This window comes from Alligator mississippiensis, chromosome 1, assembly GCF_030867095.1.
Source record: "Alligator mississippiensis isolate rAllMis1 chromosome 1, rAllMis1, whole genome shotgun sequence".
Lineage (NCBI taxonomy): Eukaryota > Metazoa > Chordata > Crocodylia > Alligatoridae > Alligator > Alligator mississippiensis.
This window is the reverse complement of record NC_081824.1, coordinates 93,822,384-93,844,640: the sequence shown is the minus strand read 5'-3', so window position 1 is coordinate 93,844,640 and position 22,257 is coordinate 93,822,384. Positions and strand designations below refer to the sequence as shown.

At 43.4% G+C, this 22,257-nt stretch overlaps 1 protein-coding gene across 1 annotated transcript in view; it reads left to right on the top strand.

The window, feature by feature from the left end:
- Window positions 1-22,257, top strand: part of SEC63 (SEC63 homolog, protein translocation regulator) — a 103,265-nt gene that overhangs the window by 21,555 nt on the left and 59,453 nt on the right. The window contains exons 2-4 of the mRNA XM_006258510.4: window positions 5,753-5,852; window positions 8,291-8,405; window positions 13,984-14,096. Coding sequence (XP_006258572.1) covers window positions 5,753-5,852; window positions 8,291-8,405; window positions 13,984-14,096 — 328 coding nt within the window. The remainder of the gene's footprint in view (window positions 1-5,752; window positions 5,853-8,290; window positions 8,406-13,983; window positions 14,097-22,257) is intronic.

Sequence of the window (22,257 nt, the reverse complement as noted above, 5' to 3'; positions counted from 1 at the left end):
GTAGATGGGGCTGTGGGTGGGTATGGGAGGCTTGTGGTGAAGGTGTTTGTGGTGATGTGCAGGGGGTGTGGGTGTGTGAGGGGCTGGGTGTGTGGAGGGGGAGGGTGGCTGGGGATGTACATGGGTGGTGTGTGTGTGTATGCTGGGGTGTGTGTATGAGGGCCCCCCCTACAAATACACACCACATTGCACATAGCCCTTGCTGTCAACGGCAGCAGCAGGTGGCACCTCGTGGCACCACACGGTCCCAGTGAGCCCCAGGACTGCACATGGATGGGCCACTGGCTCCATTGCACAGGGCTCACATAGTCAAACTCCATGCTGTTGGGGGAGCCCTGTGCAATGAAGCCAGCAGTACAGCTTGGGGCTGAGTTGGGGTGGCAGCGGGAGGGGCGGAGCTGGCCTGGCTCCATAGCACGGAGCTTTCCACCGTTCCCCATGACCTGCGCATAGCAGTGAACGGGGCCAGGCTGCCGGCTGCATTGTGGGGGGCTCCCCTAGGAGGCAGACAGCTTGGGCAGAGAACCCAGAAACTGCATGTAAGCCCCATGCGATGGAACCTCCACACTCCTGCCACTCTGCCCTGGGTGCCTCCCTGACTCTGGACCCAGAGCATGGCACAGGCCCCATCCTCCCACCCAGCATCACCACCACCACCACTCCCATTGCCACTGCCACCCTTCCTCTGCCGTTACCCTGCCTGCCCACTGCCCCCTTCTCGTTCCACCCACCAGCACCATTCTCCCCTGCCACCACTTTCCCCTCCTGCTGCTGCTGCTTCCCTACCTGCAGGGCTGTGGTCAGTGCTGTCCCACGGGTGAGAGTGGGCACGTACAATGTGCTGCCCCTGCAGTGGTGAGTGGGGCTTAGCCTCGTGAGCATAGCAGGGGCAGACCCAGGGCTGGGCCGGATACAGTGAATTGGTAGGCACCCACCCGGGGGCCAAATGAAATAGCCTGGCAAGCCGGATCCAGCCTGTGGGTCATATTTTGCCTGCCCCTACTTTATAGTGTATACCAGGGTGCAGTCTGGATCTGGCCTGCTGTGCTACCTGAAGTTGGGGACATGGCTGAGGAGGGGTGTGGCTTGGGGTAGAATTTGGGGCCTGTGGGCCCTGCTGAATATGGCTGTCCATGGCAGAAGGGCGAGTGAGGGCTAAGTGACAGCCCCCAGCTGCACTGTAGCTGCTGCTCTGCCAGTTCTGCAGATCCAGCTGGGGAAGAACCCCTGAGATCTAGCCCAGGGCTCAGACACCCCGGTGTGTACTATAGGCATGAAAAGGAGAGAGTTTCATCTTCTTTGAGAATATATGGCAACTCTGAGAGGTTTTTTTAAAGGGGGAAATATAAAAGAGATCATGTTCACAAGGTTATTGAATACCAGTTAAAAAAAAAAAAAAAAAAGCCTTTTGTCTGAGAAGTGTCCTGTCTGCTTTGTACAGTGTCCTTGCCACTGAATTTCCTGTGTTAGATACGCTGCATGAAATTAACTTGTCATATTAATTGCCTAAAACATTAACACAGAGTTAAGGTTTTCTGTGTTTACTTAAACTAAACTGAGTAAGCAAAAAAAGTAAAGGATCTACCTAAATCATACTGAGGTGAAAGAAAAATCTCAGGCTGGTCGTGGCATGCAGCACCATTTTTGTGCCCCCCCCCCCTCCCCCCTTGCTGTTTACAGGCCAAGAGGCCCCGACAGCTCTGCCCCTAGTTGTTGATTGGCCAAGAGGATTGCCCATTGTGTGGCCCCGTCCCTTGTCACTAATTGGTGGAGAGGTGTGGGGCTGCGCAAAGGGAGCCCTCTTAGCCAGTCAGTGGTGAGGGGCAGGCGGGCAGTGGCCACTATCTTTGCTGCTCCCCTTCATGCGGGGCAACCTTTCTCTCTCCCCCCCCCCAAACTAGCTGTGAGGCTGGGTCACAGTGGCCCTGAGAACCAGTGGCTCTCACTAGGGAGCCAGAATTTTATTTCTTAGTATTTTTTCCCCCCCCCGACAATTTTATGCCAAAGTTGCAGGTATCACCGTTTTCATGGGGGGCGTGGAAACCACTTTTTTTTTTTTGCAGTTTCTGTGAACAAATGCAAAATTGCGAATAGGGTGGATCCCTAAACTTAAGAAATGAAGTAGAATTAAGTGAGTTAATATTAAATGAACAATTTAATCTAATAATCAAGTTGATTAAACCACTTCAAATGATCTCTAGTTAATTTTGTGAAAGTAATAGATGTTTGTTTGTTTAGTGACTAGCCCCCAAAGTAAAAGGATATTACTGATCTTAATGACAATTGGTTAATTTATGTTCTTGCCAAGTAGTTGAAACAAGGAAGGACAGATTGCTGCCAGGTTGAAGCTTATACTGAGACTACAGCTCTGATGCCAGTTCAGGCAACCTGCCCAAATTATTGGTATCTAGGTAATAGCCATTGTGTCACCCTGTTTCACTCGTCATTTGTCACTGCTGAAAATATCCCCTGATTTATAGAATTTGGAAGCTATCATATATACATGCTGGAAAATCCAGGACTAAGCCTGGCCTTTCATTGAGTCCATTGGTATTTTTGCCTCAGTGGAAGAACATATTCGTGGTTCAGTCTGTCCCAACCAGTTTTTAATCTGCTTAATTTTATTTTTGTATAACAGTGACTCCAGCTTAATTTTGTTCTCTCCTCAAGTCTGGAATTCCTGAGGTATCAAGGCTCTACCCTTCTGTTCCTTAATTACAGCTTCACTTACCAGAGTAGATGAGAAGCCTTCCAAGCATTCAGCTGAATACTTTACGTTCTGCTAGCCACCTTCTTGCACAATGTAGAACAAAGCAGCTCCAGTTTTGCATGTTTTGAAAAAGTGTGTGGGAATGCTTGGGGCTGTAGTATGCAATGAGTGCTGATCTTTGCTCTGCCAAAACCTGGGTTTTTTGAGTTGGATGGGTAGCCTGTGGTCTGCATGTAGTGCTTTGATTCTACCAGCATGTAGTGCTTTGATTCTGCTGTAAAATACTGTCAGGGGAATATGGTATTCCCAAGGAGAGACCCCTTTACACCCTCCTGAGAGACAAGTTTTGCAAATTCTAGATCCCAAAAAGGCAATGTAAGGTATCCTCCATAAGACAGTGATTTAGTATTGTTACAGTTGAAGATTTTAATGGCTACTTCAAGTGGGTCTTTGATCATTAGACAATTATGGTAAAATTTTGTAAAGGTAGATGGATGTATGAAACATCTCTTAAGTTTCAGACAGAATGGGTAGGTGGGGTCTCCATGGAGATCAACCCAGGATCCCTGCAAGCAGGTTGCGCTCAGCTGGGTGGATAGGATGGGATGGGATGTACCTGCATCTAGGTGGGGAGCGGCATCCAAGAGGGGGATAGGTGGGTGCAGGGGCCAGGGCTGGGGCTGGGATTGCAGGACAGTGACAGCATGGGGTCAGGACCAGAGATGTGGGTTTTCCAGAACATTTTGAATTGGAAAAATTTCTGGAAATTTTTCTAATGCCCTAAATAGATCAGAGTAGGAGCGGTGATGGCAAAGGAGACAGGTGTAGGTGGTCTGTTGGTGCAGCTCTTCTCACTAGTGGACCTTTTCCCTGTATCCATCTGTGTGCTGTCACTGCCCCACAGTCCTGGCCCCACCTGCCTGTCCTGCAGTACTCAGTTTCACTTCTGAAGAAATAAGCTCTTGCTCCATCTGCGTCCACCCCAGAACTAAGGCCATAAGGGTGCTCCAGGCTGCTGCTTTTAACATGCCTTGTGTGGTGCAAGGGGTGTTCTTCAAGGTGTCCTTTCCATCTCACTTCCAGGGTTGACATGTAGTGAGCAGGTGGGGCAGGGCTTGTTTTCTCTATATTGTAACTAAGCATTCAGGTGTTGTTTTTTAGATGTCTCTACAGAGTAGGAACGGTGATGGCAAAGGAGACAGGTGTGCAGCTTTTCTCACTAGTGGACCTCTTCCCTGTATCCAAAAGATGGGTCAAAGGTTGGAGTGATCTGTGCCTTTCCAGGTGGCTTCTTGTCTGAAAACAAGGTTTCTTGAAGTTACTTTTAGAATGTAATGATTTACAGTTTAATTTGCTTTGCCTTGAAGCATGTCTGTTAATGGTCTTCAGACTATTCAGATACGAGGCCGTTGTTAGTAAGCATTAGCTTGCAAAAAATCTTGATTTGATAGAAAAACATTAAATATTTTAAGAATTGCTTACTGGAGTCCTTAATGTGTGATGTGCAAAAGTATGAAAAGTCCAGAAATAAGATCTCTTAGAGAAACTGAACTTCCTTTCATTGCCAGTTTGTGGGGAAATCCAATAGAAAACCTCTAGGAAAATAGTGAATTAGGAAGAAACCCCAGCTCAACAAAACCAGTCACTCAGCGTTCGTCAGCAAAGACGAACTGACTTTAGGCATGCGGAATTTCTTATCCACTTAATTCCCTAGTAATCTATGAACAGACATGTTCTTATTTTTGTGAATAAGGAAGTTACTGTAACCTCTGTGTCTTGGAAATAGACTACAGATTTTATGAGAAACCTTATTCCTTTCTCAAGATGCAGATTTTCGTTTTGGTTTTTGTTTGTAGCTTTAAAATGAAACCAGGTTGAAGCCTGTTTTATAATATAAAATGTTAATGTTATAGGCATTTTGTATGTTTAGGAAAGCTCAGAATGATGACTTGCACTGTCTCTTTCTGGTCCTGGGAGGACTTGACCTATTGCAGTTCCCTGTGCATTCCTCAGAATAGGGTGACCTCAGTTTTGGGAAGGCACAGGGAGCCTTTCCCTGCTGCTCTACTCCTCCTGGTCTCTTGAAGGAGTCAAGCAGTGGGGAAGCATACAAACATTTGTTCCTGCACAAAAAAGTCTTGCACAGGAAGATCTTGTTGAAAGAGGAGGGGTTTTTTTTCTCCCAGATCTGGCATGTTTCTTTCAGGAGAAACATTGTGAACTCCCCCAGTTCCTAACAGAGCAGCATTTCTCCCACTAGAAATGTAATGCTTATTGATGCATGTTGTCTCATATTTAGATTGTTTAATATAACGCTCACAAAGTGAGTCTCGGAGGATGAAGGTAACTGTGTTTGAAGGCAGCTAATTTTTCTGATGTTTTACTTGCATATATTACCAATTGTCCCTCTCCAGTTTTATTTTAAAACTAGTTTCCCTGTGCTGTTTTTTTCTTTTTGTCCCCATGCTGTAGCTCAGGAGTGACCAGCCTGTGGCATGGGCAGCCTGTGTGTGTGGCAGTTTGGGGAGGAGGGAGGTAGCAAAATGGCAGATAGGGCAGGAGGCAAAAAGCAGAGCAGCACAGCAGCTCAGGCAGGGAAAGGGGGTTGGAGTGGCACTTGCGGAGGGACGCAAGGCTTATTTTGTGGCATGCCTGATATGGCTGATATGAAAAGGGAAGACTGTGTGCGCCATGGCTTTAAAAAAGCAAATACAAGGTTTACAGGGCATTCAATAGACAAGCTGTATCTCCTGTTTTCATTTTCTATCAGCATTACTTATCTTTTTTGTGCATCTTGAAACATTGGTTCATGTTCAGGTGATGCAGAACCATCCACACTAAAGTGGCCTACCTATAAATTTTAATGGTTAGAAACAGCTGAAAATATAAAGCAGCTTTTACTTTTGTTATGAAACTCTTTTAAGGTCCCAGATTGGACTTGTACTACACACCCCACTATTATATTACCATAAGAATCATTTTGGTTTGGAATAAACTTTGATGAAGTTTTAACTACTGTTTTTTCCCCCTTCTTTTTAACAGAGCAAAATCGATTGAAAAATATAAGAAAAGTATATGGAAGATGCTTGTGGTATCGTTTGCGATTATTAAAACCACAACAAAATATAATTCCTACAATAAAGTAAGTGAATTTCCTGTGGGTTACCTTTCTCACTTGTTAAGTTTGTAATTTTGTTATAGAAACTTGAACTGTTAATGAAAACAGATGGAATTAGTTGCGCTACAGAAATGGCTGTCATGCCCTAAAAATTAGGGGTGCGCTTATATAGATTTTAGCAGCTGATACTGATAGCCGATTTTTTTAAGGAGGCATATCAGCTGATACCAATCTGATTTTTTGATACCCAGTCTGGCAGGGTAGAGAGCTGCCTCCAGCTGATAAGTCTGGTGTGGTGGAAGGGTGAAGGGAGGAGGTGTAGGGGAGCAGATCAAGGCCCCTGCTGTGAGGGAGGTGTGGGGCTGAGGCAGTGGCTGGGGCAAGCGCTGCCCAGCTGGGGGGCCAGGTGTGGGAAGCACCCGTAGCTCATCCAGGGGGCGCAGGGATGGGGAGAGCGGCTCCTGTCGCTTGGCCAGGAGCCGCTGGTTTGGTGCTCGCCCTGCGGCTCCTGCTGCTGCTTCCTCCGCTTGTCTGGGAGGATATGGGGGAGGCATGTACCCCCAGGTCTGCGTGGGGTGGGCTGGGGCCAAGACTGTGCGAAGCTCTTTACAGCAGGCTAGGGCTGTGCTGGGAAGGGGCTACGGTGAATTTGTGGCCGCAGCCCCACCCTGCCAGGAAGAGCTTGGCGCAGCTCCGGCCCCAGCTCACCCCATGCAGACCCGGGGGCACACACCTCCCTGTATGCCCTCCTGGGCAAGTGACCAGAGCCGCTGGGCAAGCAGGCCAAATGCTGGACAAGCTGCTGGACCAGCAGCTCCTGGCCAAGTGGCGCACAGTGGCGGGAGCCACTTCCCTTCCCGCTTGTGCCCCCCGGACAAACTGCGGCTGCTTCCCATGCCTGCCTGCCTGCCCTGGCTGGGCAGTGCTTGCCCCAGCCTCACGCCTCCCTCACTGCAGGGGCCTTGATTTGCCCCACCTCCACCCTTCCCTTTCTTTCCAGCACACCAGACTTATCAGCTGGAGGCAGCTGTCGAAGCTGCTGGGCTGTGCTCCCTGCCACCTGTACTGTGCTGCGGCTGCGCGCATGCATGGGCCATTTATCGACCTGATATGGCCAATTTCTGATATAGTAAATGTTCTTTATATAAGTGCCAATCTGATATCAGACTTATGTACTGGTGCACCTCTCCAAAAAATAAGTTTACACGTTACAATTGAAAAATGAAAAGTTATTAGTGAATTAGTGTCTATTAGGGCTTGAAGTTCAGAGAGAGGTGGTTGTGGTTGCAGCTTTTTAATTATCTGTTAAATTAACCTAGGTGACCTAACATTAATCAGTAATTTGATTTGGATCCTATCAACAATTAAAGTGCTGTCATTCCCTTCTCACAGGTTAACAGTGTTACTGCTGTCTTTCAATTAAATATGATGTTATTTATTTCAGTTCTTTTGTTTTAATCCTCTCCTATAATCTTTCCTGTATTGCCTTTTCCTGAATACACTTTGTTTTATTTCTTTTTGTTTGTGGCTTTATTAAGTAGCATGTACATCCAAGGTTGAGTGAAAAGTACTCGTTGGAAATTAAAAATGTAGAGAAGTTTTCTCACTTGTTAATTGGTGTGATTTTATTTTTTATGAAGGAGGGGAAAGTGGTTTGGTCAGTAGTTTGCCTTCATTTAAACATCAACAGAGAAAGCTTAAGGTTTGTCTACATCACAAGCCTCTCCTGTAGCGTGACCATATTTCGTGAATCTCAAAACAGGCCAGATCTTTCCCCTCCCCTTCTGCTTTCTAGCATGCTCAGGTCTTTTTGAGTTCCCGTCTCACCTGAATATGGGGTGGGGGAGAGCATGTAGACACCTGTACAGGGAGTCCTGAAAATGGGGTGAAAATATTCATTTGAAGAAACTGCCTGGATGCTTAGGACAGGATTTTGTTGGGACAGCCCAGTTTTAAGTGGAAAGTGTGATTACCCTGCTATGAAGACTATACTGGCAGGAATTTCACTATGCTCTGGGATGACTCACCTGGTATGGCCTGGCAGTCAGCAGAAAGCACAGATATTTCTCCGTTACTTTATGGTAATGTATCAATGGCAGCAGAAGCCTTCTGTTGCTTGCAGAGTGACTGTTGCTGTGCTGGTGGAAAGAAGGGGTTCTGCTGTTCTAGAGCAACTGTGTGTGCATGTGTGGATCCACATAATTTTCCTCTTGGAACTTGAGTTTTGCTGGCAGATTTATAATGTAGACCAGGTCCCTGTAAGCCAGATGACACATTAGTGTTCACAGCCATTTTATAATTGCAAGTGTTCATTCTGAAATTGTTCTACTGGATTGGCTGATACTGATGGCATTCTTAAGTTTATGTTCTCGCTTTGGGTCACAAATTATTTAGAATGCTACAATAAAAGTAAAGAGGATTTTGTGCACTTTTATTTTATCCTTCATATTTTTTCCAAACAGGAAAATAATCCTCTTGGCTGGATGGGCATTATTTCTGTTTCTTGCATATAAAGTTTCCAAAACGGACAGAGAATATCAAGAATACAACCCTTACGAAGTTTTACATTTGGACCCGGTAAGTAATAGTGCCTTTATTAGGTAATGCATACTATGTCAATATGCTAGAGTTGGTATTAAGTATAAGACAATTCTTAATGTAGATGATATCCTAATAGCTCTCAGAATTTGAATTGTACCTCAAATGCAGTTCCTTTAGCCTCTGAAAAATATTAGTATATATTGTGAAACTATTGATACTGCTCTGTATTTAATTTTATTAATATAATTATATTATATTAATTATATTAATTTGTAACTTGTTTTAAAGAAGTCCTGTGAAGTTTTTCTTTTTGGCCTTTTACAATATGTTGTGGTGAAGATTTCCATTTTATCTGTCTTCAGTCTCTTAACTGTTGTGTTTGCATGATACTTTTTGGACAGTGCTTAATCAGAGTAAAAAAGATCATTAAAAACACTACCCAAAAGCCACTGTTTTTTTTGGCAATATCTAAGAAGTCAGTCAGTTGTGGAGGCATCCAGCTAGCTTGTCTTTTGAAAAGACAGAAGCCCTCTATCACCTGAATTATGGAGCACTTTGGGGGATGCAAGTGGTATAAGCTATTTAAACAATAAGATCCTGCCTTGTACATAGCTATCTGCTTTTGCCAGTACCTTTCTCCTATCTGTTAAGATCCACAGATCTGATTTAATGGGTATTTCAGCCTGTTTGTCATTTGTGGGTAGATGTAGAATGCAAGAGGTAGTTAGCCAAGTTAGTCTGAAATCAGTCACAAGGCAGGGTAGAAATGCACCTTTATAGATTAACTAAGTAAGATTATACATGAAGGGAGCACTGGTCAATCACTTGCAAGTTTGCAGTCATTGGGCTGAATTTTATTTGCGATGTGCAAGTTCACAAGAGCCAAATGTTTTTGGTCACTGATATCTATATGATTGCTTCTCTAACCTATATATACTTATATTCTTTTCTCCCCTCCTTAACTTGGCTGATTTTGATTAAATAAACAGGTCTGGAAAGGCAAAGATGCATAGTCTTTGTGTTAGGGACGCTTTTTGTTCTTTCTTTGAAAATGGACCCAAATTTGGCTGAGCTACAAGTCTCTGGAAAAATCTCCATTTCTACATGCCAAGTAGAGGCTTCATAGAATTTAGCAATTAAGGACATTTTTACACATGCATGTGTTGCAGTGTTGGGCGCTTTGAAAAGCGCCTGGCGCTGAAATGCATGCAGTTGTATAAGCAGCAAAATGCATGTCAGCACTGAGAAAATGGTGGCAGTGCACTTTTGAATGAAAACACCTCCGAGATGCTTTAGTTCAAAAGCTCACCGCTGCCATTTTCTGCATGCCGATGCGCATTTTGCTGCTTATACAACAGCATGCAGTGAAGTGCAGTTCGCCTCAGCTCATATGTGGAGCAGACTTGATTAATCAAATCTGCTATGAAGTGGTGAATCTCTACTATGTCTCTGGAAAAAAAGTGTGTGTATAAATGCCCATGGTCTCTAAAGCACTGAGCATATGCTAGTCCCTTAGTTCTTGCGCTTAGCAAGGAGACTGGGATTGGGAGCTATGGTTATACTGAAATCAGTTAATGACTTCAGTGAATGGGAAGAAACTAAGACTGGGACTGGGAGCTTTGGAGGTGGAAAACTGGGACATAAAGAGTTATATGAGATGGTGATGGATCCAAGAGCCAGAAGTGAGAACTAAGGGCACTTTTAAACGTGCTCTGGGAGGGGTGGGGGGGGAGGCGCTTTAATTAAAGTGCCCCAGTGTCTTGTGTGTCAGTGTCCCTGCACTTCAAAATGGTGGTGGAGGCATTTGAACTAAAGCTTGTTCTACAAGCTTTAGTTCAAGGGCCCCACCACCATTTCAAAGTGCAGGGACGCTGATACATGAGATGTCGAGGCTGGCTGGAGCATGATCTACAGCAGTGGTCTCCAACCTTTTTAAGTACGAGATCATCGTTGGCATTTAAAAGCAGACTAAGATCTACCATGTGCTGCTGCTGCCACTCCCCACCCCGACCCCCCAGCCCAGCAGGCAAGTCTATGGGGAGGGAAGGGAGGGGAGGGGCAGATCAAGGAAGAGGGAGAAAAATTATTTGGGGGCACACCTCCCCAGCAAGTAAGTCCCACCTGGCCGCAGCCCCACTCAATTTACCCCTGCTCCTGCCTCTGCAGCACTTCCTCATCACAGGGGCCTTGATCTAGCCCCCGCCCCTTCCCTCCCCCACAGACTGACCTGCTGGGTTGGGGCACATGTGTGCATGCACGTGGGCACCCAGCCTCAGATCGACTCCAAAAGTCTCCGAGATGGTGGTTGGCTAGTGAAACTGGTACTCAAATGGGGAGCATGGAGGAGATTAGGATTGGCTGGTCAAGGAAAATAAATCCAGATTAAAGGAGCCAGAAGTGCAGAAAAAGGCAGCTTGGAGGGGTCAGGGCAAAAGGGGTTAAACATGGAGGGGGTTAAAAGGCAGAAACACTAATGCATGCTCCGTTTCAGAGCCAGATAGAGAACCTAAGTCCTGTCCTAATATACCTGTGTTGTCAGGAAATATTTGAAACCTACTGACCAAAGTGTCTTATCCTCCTCTAGGGTTGGTTTACACAAAGGATCACGTACTTCAGGGGTGTCAGACTTGGAGGCTGATGACCTACCCCTGTGGGCTGTATCCAACCCGTGGTCTATGTTGGATATCTCTGATTTATTACTTCAGCTCCACTGGATTTATAGGTTGCAGCCCTGCTGACTTTTACAAACCTGACCATAGCAGTGGGGTCACCCAAGAGACCAGTTTCAGTACGCTGAATGCTGCTTCAGCTGGGGATGCTGCTTGCCCCAAGGAACAGGCAGAGGTTGCCTTGGTATGGCTTCCTGCCTCAGCTCTACTGCTCTTAGAATTTTTTAGGTCCCCCTCTTTGTGAAGCAAGCTAACCTGGAATTACTTGTCCAAAATCGCTTTTTTCACAGGCAATCTGTAAGGAGCCAAACAACAAGAAGGTTTATTACATGGGACCGAAGGATAACACAAACAAAACTTGATATGGATTTGGAGGGAGAAAAGTAAAATGAGGATGGTTCCTTACCCTCTTATTTAGCTACACCTTGGCCTTCCTGACAGTCTTGCAAGCATCACGAGAAATCAGCCTTCTTGCTTATTTTTGCCAGCCCTGACTGTTGGGGTCTCTGACCCTTTCTAGCCCACAAATAACTGTCCGTCTCCTCCTTCCAACCAGCACTGCGTGCCCCGCTCCGAACTTTCTCAGCAGTCACCAGAGCTCTCTAGGAAGTGGCACCTGGCATTCCTTTGGCTGGGTGGGACTTTCCTCTCAGATGCCTCTTCTGTAGAGGAGTTGATTTTCTTCATTACAGGAAGACATTGCCTTGGGGCCCAACCCCTTCTCCCTGTGTCTGGGAGTATCAATTTTTCTTGCCCTAGAGTCAGAATAATGAGAGAGATTCAGCTGTTTCACCTGCTCCTTTTCCTTGACTGAACAATATCCCAAAACCTGAAGATCTACATAGACACTACAATATAAAATGTACAGTGATAGCAATAACATAAATGTAGAGGCTGAGAAATGCCATAATTAAGGATTAAGGTTACTAGTGCAGCCTTAATTTGGCCTGGTGTGCATATGCATTATATTCTCTCATACTTGTTTTCTAGAGACCATCCCCTTATTTAGTGTCCAACACAGACGGTGCATATTTTAATGAACAACTATTTAATATTTTGTTTTATCCTTATCCTGAAGCTTTGTGTCCATCTACTACTAAAACACTGCTTGCATACTATTTAAACACTCTTCTGAAGGCAGAATTAATAATTTTCCCATGGGCTTCTGTATGCTTATCACTTGGATACAAGTGTCTCTTGAATATTAATGAGTTTATCTTTACAGCGCTCCTATCGCGTAAGGGATGGCATAACCATTTTGCATATCGGCTGCTGAAGCAGAAAGATTAAGGTCAAAATTGGACACTAATTTTAGATGCCTTATTTGAAATGATGAGTACCCAGTATTTTGGAGTGCTTTGCATTATATAGTACTTTGAATTTAAAGCAGATGTCCATTTGACTTCTGTTTCATTTGAGTGCTAAGCACTTCTATAAATCTGGCTTTAACAGCTCCAGTTGGGTACCAGAAAATCAGGAATTTCAGGATCACCTAATTGTGAAAGTAAAACGCTTAGTTTAAGTGGTTTACTTAATCACATAGGAACCCTGATGAAGGGACAGATTTGTTTTTTCTGCTTTTATCATGTAAACCTCTTCAGTCTTCCTGCAATACCTCATTCACTTTTGGTTTCAACATATGAGGTAGAAGTATTGAAGACAAAAGCCTGCCTTGCTACAAAACCTGATTTATATCTAAAAGTCAGTTGTGTAAAAAAGAAAAAAAGTGTAGGCATTTAAGACTATATCATGATGCAGTAAAGGAGGCCAAACTTTGGCTGCATGGGCTATGTATGTATTTTTTATTTTCGGTCTTAAAAAGGAGCCTGCTCCCCATTTTGGATTTATGGACTTTATTATAGATTTGTGGACCTTAAATATGAAATAGGATAGGAAAATTAACTATGCTTACCTGAATTTTTTTCTTTTACTAATAAGGTCCACAGATCCAATGGCTGGGGTGACAATATGTCCCATTTTAGCTGGGACAGTCCTGAATTTCAGGGGCTGGATCTTGGCAGCTGTTGAAAATTATAATGAGTGTCCTGGAAATGCAGGGCACAGTCTGGCCAGGAGTTGGAGTGGTGCAGAGCACCTTGCAGGTAGGCACCACTGCCTGCCTGGCATGGCGCCCCGTGCCTGCCAACTTGTGAGAGTGTGTGGAGGGGGAGGGGTAGTGTCCCAGACTTCCTGGATGATGTCCCCGATTTCTGGGATTTCCATATGGTCAGCCTAATCCAACCTACCCTGGAGATAAATGATACAGAGACTGAAACTGTGACATCCAACGATTTGTGTGTGTTGCTAGGTGGAATTTACCAAGCTTTGTTGTAGAAGAAATTGGTGTGATTTTCCTTTCCAAGTATAGTTAACACAATAATATATTATTTCAGAAAATAGATTTGAATTATCTTTGCTGTGGAAGCTATCTCAACTGGAGGCATCTTTGTGGACCATGGCTAAGAGGTTTGGTTCCATCTTAGTTTGTGAGTTGGCTGATGTGTTCCATTTAAATAGAACTGTGGCCCTTATCTGCACATTTTCTTTTGTCAGATAATAAGGATTTCTACTCCTTCGACATGTTTAGGAGAGCCTAAGGTTAAAAAAATGGTTAGGAAAAGCCTTTTCCTTTTTTGGGTGCATGAACAAGATCATCCAGAAAGTCTCTTCCAGTTGCCCATCTTCTGAAACTTTTCATTGCAGATTGTGTTACTGTGTTTGAATTGTACAGGTCTAATGGGGTTTCCATTTTAGAAAATGGAGTGGTCTTCAATGTATATTTTGATAGGGTCATGAAAATCATTTGGGTATAGTTCCTTTTTCCTTTATGTTGATTGGAGTGTTTAAAATATGTTTGTCTCCTGAGTGGGTCAGATAGAAGACTTATTGTTGAACAGGCTTCTTTTCTGTATTTGAAATTACTAACCTGAGTTGTTTCTTTTAAGGGCGCGACAGTATCTGAAATTAGAAAACAATATCGTGCTCTGTCTCTGAAATACCATCCAGATAAAGGAGGAGATGAAGTTATGTTCATGAGGATTGCTAAGGCTTATGCAGCGTAAGTTTCCTTGCTTTTTCACAGAATAAAACTTGGTGTGTTAGAGGGAAGAAAAACAACTTTGGGTTATTGGCAGAGACTGATATTTTATACAATGTCAAAAAATAATTCAAATATATACCATATTTACCTGAATCTAAAATGACCCTGAATTTAAGACTATATCCGAATTAATAGATTATAAACATAGAAAATTATACATTTTGTTTTTTAATTTTCCATGTCTAATTTAGTTATTGGAGCATCATTGTAAATTCACTGCTGCCACAGGGAAAGTAGAAGCAGCAGTCATGTAGCCAACTCCTTACCCCTAGTGTCTTCCCCCTTCTACCACTTGTTTCCTCTTTTGTGCTTGTCCCCCTCCTCCTTTTCCTTTGCAGCTGCTCTTGCTCCGTCTCTGCTGGGCCATCAAGCGCCCAGCCAGGCCAGGCAGTAGCAGTGATTCTGGCTTCAGCCTCTAGCCCCACTTGGGGTCAGGGCTGAAGCCATTCTGCATGCCCCTTCCCTGCACTCCCTCTCCTCTGTATCACTTTTCCCATGCTCTTCCTATATGTCATGCTTCTTCCTTGTGCTGCTTTTGCTCTGCACTCCACTTCCCACATGCCCTATGCATCTCTTTTCTTGTACTCCCTTCACCCTGCATGTACCGTCACTCATGGTTCCTCTGCCACCCTTTCCCCTACGCTTCCCCCTGCACTGTGCACCCACTTCTCATACCCTTTCCCCATGTTTTTCTCCCCGCACTGCTCACCCTTTCCCAGCTTTTCACTTGCCCTATGTGCCCCTTCCCCAGGTGGGGGAAAGGGCACATGTTGCAGGGTGGGACTTAATGATCTTCTTGAATTATTCTGTAGTTTGTTCTTGGCTATCACTAAATCCTTTCTCTTTGGAGCAGTGATTCTCAGTCAGGGTGCCATGGTACCCTGGGTTGCTTTGAGATGCTTTTAAGGGTGATGCACAATATCAGCACTGTTAGGTTTGCAAGTAACTACATGTGATTCACAAGACAACACCAGAAATTTCAAATAGGAGTCCATAATGCCAAAAACATTTTGACTTGTGGTCCTGTTGAGTTCTTCGCAACAGAAGAACTGCTCTTTTATTATTCCCATAGTCAAAAAATGAGTGAAAGCTAAGAACTTCCATTTTCCAAGTATAAAAAGGTTAAGAACCACTGCTCTAGAGCAGCATTTCTAGTCATGCTTCTGCTTACAGTTTTTGTCCTTGAGATATGAGGGTTAATGGTGTCCACACAGACTGTATCTTCCTGTGGTGGCCTGCTTTTTCACGCTAAGAAGACATTTCCCAGAATCTAAGCATGTAATCCAGTGTTGTTCAAACAGTAGATCTTAATGCAACTTCACTTTCTTTGTCATGAGTTACCATCCACAGCTGGCAGAGTCATTGGCACACGTGGCGTTTATGGAATAGTTTTGTTTGACCTTCATGTTTTGTGTACAGTAAAGTGACCATTTAAGATGAATTAATTGTTCAAAGTGATCGTTAGAATAGATTTTCACTGAAAAACAAGAGACTTGTTTCTCAGAGAAAGAAGACTGAAATGAACTTCCACAGGAACTAAGGACCAGCATGGTGGACATCACCATACTCTTAAGTAAAAGACAAAATTAACTTCTTTTAACATACGCCCACACACACACAACTGCATGTTTTAATACATGTGTGAGCATATAAAAAATATTTCCAAAACAAAATATTTCATTGAACACACTTTTCCCCTAGGAAGAGAGCAATAGGATGGTTATTTAACATGTTAGTTTAATACCTTCATAAACTAGTAGGTGTAGAGCACTGATTCTCAACCAGCATGTCAGCTGTATTCTTTGAAGGGTGTGGGAGATGTGAGGAGATAAGCAGACAAATGAAACAGATAAACACAGGCTCAGGCTTGCGCCTGCATGGATGATTCCCTACCTCCACTGCCCAGCCTCTCTTTAAGCACATAAGCACTGTAATATATTAAAATTAGGTGCCACTCAGTTCACAAAAGTTATGGAAGGGGCCTCGAGTCAAATGAGGAGTGCCTTGAGTCCAAAAAGGTTGAGAACCACTGGTGTAGAGCTAACTGAATCTGTTTCACATCAAGCTTATAAAGGACTTTATGAAAGCTATGGAACATGGTTTTTTTTAGATGGCATTCTTACGTATTGTCTTAGAAAAATGCTTTTTGAATGCTGTGTGGGTTGTGCCATAGATGTGTCAGGACAAAGATGTGGACCAATGAGGATAAAAAACAGAATATTCAGAGTTTCTGTGCTGAACTGTGTAAATACTGTTGCATTATGGTATGCCCTGAAATGTCTCTGCTTATTAGAGAAACATTTAGATCAGAGCATATCAATTAAAATTGTGTTCATTTTGCTGAAGATCTTAATAGAACTTGATGTGAAACAAGGGGGATAAATCTATACTGAGTGGTTACTTGGCACTAGAAATTGAAAAACCCTGCTTAGGAGAAGGGTATTTCTGAAATGTTCCAGTTGCAAGGAAACTAGAGACCTTGGCTTAGCATAGTGGAGGTAATGCTGTTTTTAAAACAAAAATTACAGTGTCTTGAAAAAAGCAAGCCAGTGTATTATTTGTAACAACTTTTGATGGAAATAAAAACTTTCTATTAAAATGAAAATTAATTAAAGCAACGTGTTTTCTTTCAAATCCTCTGAATTGACCTGGAGACAAACAGGACTTATTAGCCCAGTTTCTCTGAACAAGGGTGGTTTCTTTTGACTTCAGAATCTCTTTGAAGTTACCAGCTTCAAATAGCTTCAGATGTGTGATATATGGCCACTTCCACTGCATGGTTCAGGAGAGTAAGGCCTTAAAAACAAAACAAAACATTTTTCACCTCCTCCTGAACATGTGGAAACAATTCTAACTTGTGTTTGTTACAAATAAAAAGGAGACCTGTTATCAGCATGTTTGGGGAGATGGAAGCTGCCCAGTGGAAATAAAGCAACATCTTACAATACAGGATTTTTAGTACGGTAGTCTAAAACTGAGCAGGCCTTGCTTTTAAGTTTAAAATGAGGGGGACTTAAATTTATAATCTGGGGGGCACTCACCCATGTAGCACATTTCCTGAAATGCACATTAATTGGTGAGGGTGGCAGGGCAAATTGTGAGAGGGATCACAAACCCCACTTCTGGATAGGTCACACCACTCAAAAAAATGCCCTCATTGGTTCACCCTTGTTCACCAAATCCTATAGAACTGAGATCCCTGTAGAGAGGCTAGAAGGGGGTAGTTCTTAAAAGGTCCTATGATAGCTCATGCTTCCACTGAAACTGAAAGCAACATGCTATCTGTGAATGGAGCATTCTGGGCTATGGAGGCAGGAGTTCTGGAGGCTCTGAGGCATGGGCCTTGGGCCTTGCAGCCATGAGGGTGGGATGTCAGTGCTATGAGGGTGGGACTTTTGGAAACTTTGGAGGCTGACTTTTGTGGCTAGGAGGGCAGCACTTCTGAAGACCCTGGGGGTAGGGCTTGTGGTTAAGAGGGAAGAGCTGGGTTAGGAAGGTGGGATTCCAAATTTTGGGGCAGGACTTTTTCTTGTGGGTGCTTTCAGGTTCAAAAATTGAAAATGCTTCCAGGCAAGGGGCCTTCAGTGACAAAATGGCAGCACTTCTGATTGAGGGGGTGGAGGTTGCTTATATTCGGGAGGGGACAAAAATAGAACTGCTTCCAGGGCAAGGGGAGGGACTTCTTTTGTCAAAGGAGTAAAGTTTTATTAATGGTAGATCCCCTTTGTACTACAATGTGGCGATGAGGAAAATAAATGGAAGTACTTTCAGTTCAAGGGGAGGGACTTCTGGTGGCAAAAGCTGGGGGGTGTGGGGGAAGGTGAGGAGGGTGTCAAGAGGCAAGACTTATGGTGCCAAGATGATGGCAGATAAGAACATAAAAAGTGCCATACTGGGTGACACCTAGTGGTCCCTCTATCTCAGTATCCTGTCTCTGATAGGCACAAGTGGAGGCCTGCCAGTCCATCTACTCATTGGCCTCCTCTGCCTGGATCAGCTGGGTCAAGAGCTCTGCCACGATGGTGGGTGATGGTGGCTTGCTCCCACTTGTGCTCCAGGGCATCTAGTGGAACGCAGGCTTGCTGCTCTATTTGGGGGCCTACTTGTTCCCCAGCCACTCTTCCCTGCCGGAGAACTGGAACCATCTGCAAGTCAGAGTTTCTGAGTGGCTGCAGGCATGGGTGGGACTCTGCACACTTGTGCTCCATTCACATGTTCCGTCATCCTGTCCTCATGTCCTGCCCAGACACCAAGTGGTGGGATACCGTTGGTGAGGGTCGGCCCCCAGTGGATCAGCCTGTATTCCATTCTCAGCCCATGAGCCACCAAGGACCTGAGCTGGTTATTCCTACATGGAGTCTTATCCATGGGTGTATCTGGCACGCTTTGTAGGCTCCCCTGACACCTACCCCTTACGTCAACACAGAGATTTTGGCACATGCCTCAAGTGTGCCAAGTTGCAGCCCCTTAACTGTTTCCTCAGGACCCTCCTGCTGAAGTTCTGGCTACAATTCTCACCACACCCTTTCTTTTATGCACTCACCATCTCTAGCCTCACCAAATCCTGGGACCTCCTGGTCAACCTCCTCATGACTTCAGCTAAGCTAGCCATTTATCAGCCCAGGAAGGAGGCTCTGGCCAGTGGGAACCTAGGTGATTATGGGGCTGTCCTGCCCCTCATTCATGCATGTTTCAGAGCAGCATCACTGGGTGCTAGCCCTTGGACTCAGGCTCATGGGTGCTAGCCATTATGCCCTCAGCATCCCTTGCCTGGGAGCATTCATTTTTAACCTTTGACTCACTCTTGTCCCCGTTTTTGCTTTAGTTGTCCCAAGTAATCAATTGTTATGTACCTAGTGGCCTCAGATTTAGGAAAGTTTATGGCTTTCTTGGTGGGCCTAGGCCCATGTTTTTCCGGGCAAAATACACAGGCCGGTCTCTGTCAGTGACGAGCGGGTGCTTTATAGGGAGAGCATTGAACCAGTTATATCTAGGGTGAACTATGCTACATTCATTACCCTCCCTGGCATCCACTATTATTAGTTTAGAGATGCCAGAGGAAACATCTCCAGCCATTTTGTTCAACTGATATTAACAGATCTATCATCCAGTAATTTCTTTAGATCTGCTCAGGGAGGGTGGAGCTAAAGTTTGGTTGATAGTAGATTCTTTATGCTGCTTGAACTATTGGAAGGTGCTCAGATTCTTTAGTGAAGACCACAGTTTAAGAAATTATGTGGAACACATTTCTTAAATTCTTAAATTAAATTATTCTGATTTTGCAAAACTTTGAAAGAAGTCTTAGTGACATGGCTTGGGAAAAATTGCCCTCCTTGTAATGTTAAATTGTCAGTTGTCAATGGCTGTGAGTGGTCTCTTAGGGTCAACAATACTCTTGTTTATTGTTTTCCCTATCATTTGAAATCTGCAAGTTATGTATACATAGCTAAAACATATAACCGTGTATCACTGTTCTTTTAACATCGTCTTTTCCCTTCCACCTGTCTCTGACATTTGCTTGTAAACTGTAAACCTGCCAGGACAAGGACAGACCTACAGCGTTTTGGGTGTTCTAAACACACAGCCTCTTTGCAGAAGGGATTTTATTTCTGGAAGTGTGTTCCTAGGAGGGGTGACTAAAATATCCTGTTTTTTCTGTCCTTATTTGGGATATTGCCAAGACTGGATTTAGAATGACTGACTTGTTTTTGTAGTTGCTATGTCTTTGTCATGCTTTACACAGTGGCTTAGTAATAGTTTTGGCTTATAGAGCCTCTAAAACTGTTCAGCTTGCCTCAACGACCTTGTGATCTATGTACTTCTATAGATGGGGCAAAATGGGGCACAGACCTTTTTACCCATGGTCATGAATAAAGCAGTGATGATTCCTGGCCTGTATTCCAACTGCTGGATTTGCTGCCTTAAAAGAACTCCCTGAGTGCTTAAAAAAATGAAACAATTGCACAGTTAGTGTTCTTGGGAAGTCGGGGCACCGATGGCCAGTAAATGCTTATTTGCTTGAGGACTTACTTGATTGGAACATTCAGTCCAGACCCTGCTGATTTTTGGAGCTGCCATTCTTTTTTCTCTGCTTTCAGCAGCTAAAATGCCTTTTCTTTCCTCCTCTTGTTTCATTTAATTCATAAAATACTAAGGCTTTCCAGTGGCCTGAGAATTATTTTCAGGAGTCTTGAAATATCACAATTCTTTTCATCAGTCGTCTTGTATGACTACAAATTACTAGTTTCAAAGCATACAATACTGAGCAGATTTTTGTGCTTTTTTCTGGAAGGAAACCGTTCCATTGAATGTGCTTAGTGTAATGACTACAGTTCACAGTAAAGAGAAGTCAAATGGGTACAGATATTTTCAAAGCTGTATTTTTTCCCACTCAAATATTAACAACTTTTACATGTTCCATGGCAAGTTCATTCAGAACACAGAGGTACTCAGGCCTCTGCTTTGAAAAATGTGCATCACTGAGTCATAAGTTGGCAGTAGCAACAGCAGAACACTTTAAAAAACAAAACAAAACAGAAAAACCTCTTACTTTTTCAGGTGGCTGAGCATTTTCCCCACTGGTGGGATTGCTGTTTCTGACCTTACACCCTGGTATTTTCTTGAAATCTGTGTGTTGGAGGATGTCTGCAGTTGAAGTCCAGTGTCTCAGTCTAAATTAAAGTGCACCCCCTCATTTACTCTAATTTTTTCATGTCTGCTACAGAGAATGAGTTAAAAACTTTACATCATCTGTCATAGAGTTGCTTCTTATTACCTTACTCGTCTCTTGCATACAGTTTAGCATATTGTAAATTAGTTTGGAGGTCATTCACATTGAGTAACTCCCTGCAAGAGTCGAGCCCCTCAGAGAATATAAAAAGCTGTGTCATTTTGAACAGTAACTAGAGATGTAAAATTTCCAGAAGTTTTGAAGCCATGGAAAAAAAATGGAAATTTTGGGGAAAAAATTAAATATATGCAATAATTATATTCTTAGCACCCATTACAGATCTAAATTTACTTTGCTACTTTAAGAACATAAAATGTATTATGTATAACTTGGTTTGCTCATAAAATTATCATGTTTGGTATATTTATTACATTTAAAAGTATAGTTTATTCAGACAATAATTACAGATTTACTAATTTACAGATTTACTTTAAAATGTTTTTAATTTTTGTTACAAATGGAGATACAAGCTGCTGAACTTAAAGGAACCCAGCATCTCTTAGTTTTTGCCAGTTTATGAGAAGCAGGCAAAAATTAAAGTTGAAAATAGAAGAAACCATCAACATTATAGTAAAACAAAGGAAGTTATTATGTATTCTAGACTTAGTCTCCTCCACAGTGTCAAGCAGATACAGAAAGCCTCATTTGTAGAGGGAGAGCTGAGGGGGAAAAGGAAAAAAACCCAACACTCATTGAATACAATTTTGCTACATGAAACTTTGCCTAATCAGTCTCATTTTCTGAGCTATCACTATCAGCAGTTTGACTCTTCTGCTCCTTCATTTTTATCATCTTCATGGACTTCTGAAAACTGAAGGTTTGCCTGGATTGAGATAAGCTTCTCTACTCTTCCACATGTTAGTTTATTTCTTGATTTGGTGTGAGTATTTCCAAACATAGACCAATTTTTTTCACATACTGCAGAAGATGGAGGAATCTGAAGTAGGCGAGAAGCAAGAGGAGTCGGAGGCTGTGTTGTGTAAAGGCCTTGCCACCATGTTGCAGGAGGGATATGCTTGGCAGAATCCCAGACTGCATTCCTGGACCAAATACCTGAAAATGTTCTGTATTCTGCAACATTTGAAAGTACCTTTCCAACATGAAGTCCTAAGTGTGTTGCTTGTTTTGTAATCCAGTAGCAGTGCTATCATCACTAACATTTCTGCCTTTGAATCTTGGATCCAAGAGATTTGCAGCAGCATGAATTGATTGGCAACAAAATTCTTCCTGTCTATTAATAAAGTCTTTCACTTTTCTTTCATCTGTACTTGTAAGCAGAGATACACTTAGGTTTTCAAAAACAGTTGATTTTATTTGGGCCATTTGGTAAGGAATGTCTGACAAAAGTGCACTGTCTGATTCAGATGCAGTGATTCCTGAAGAAATTGT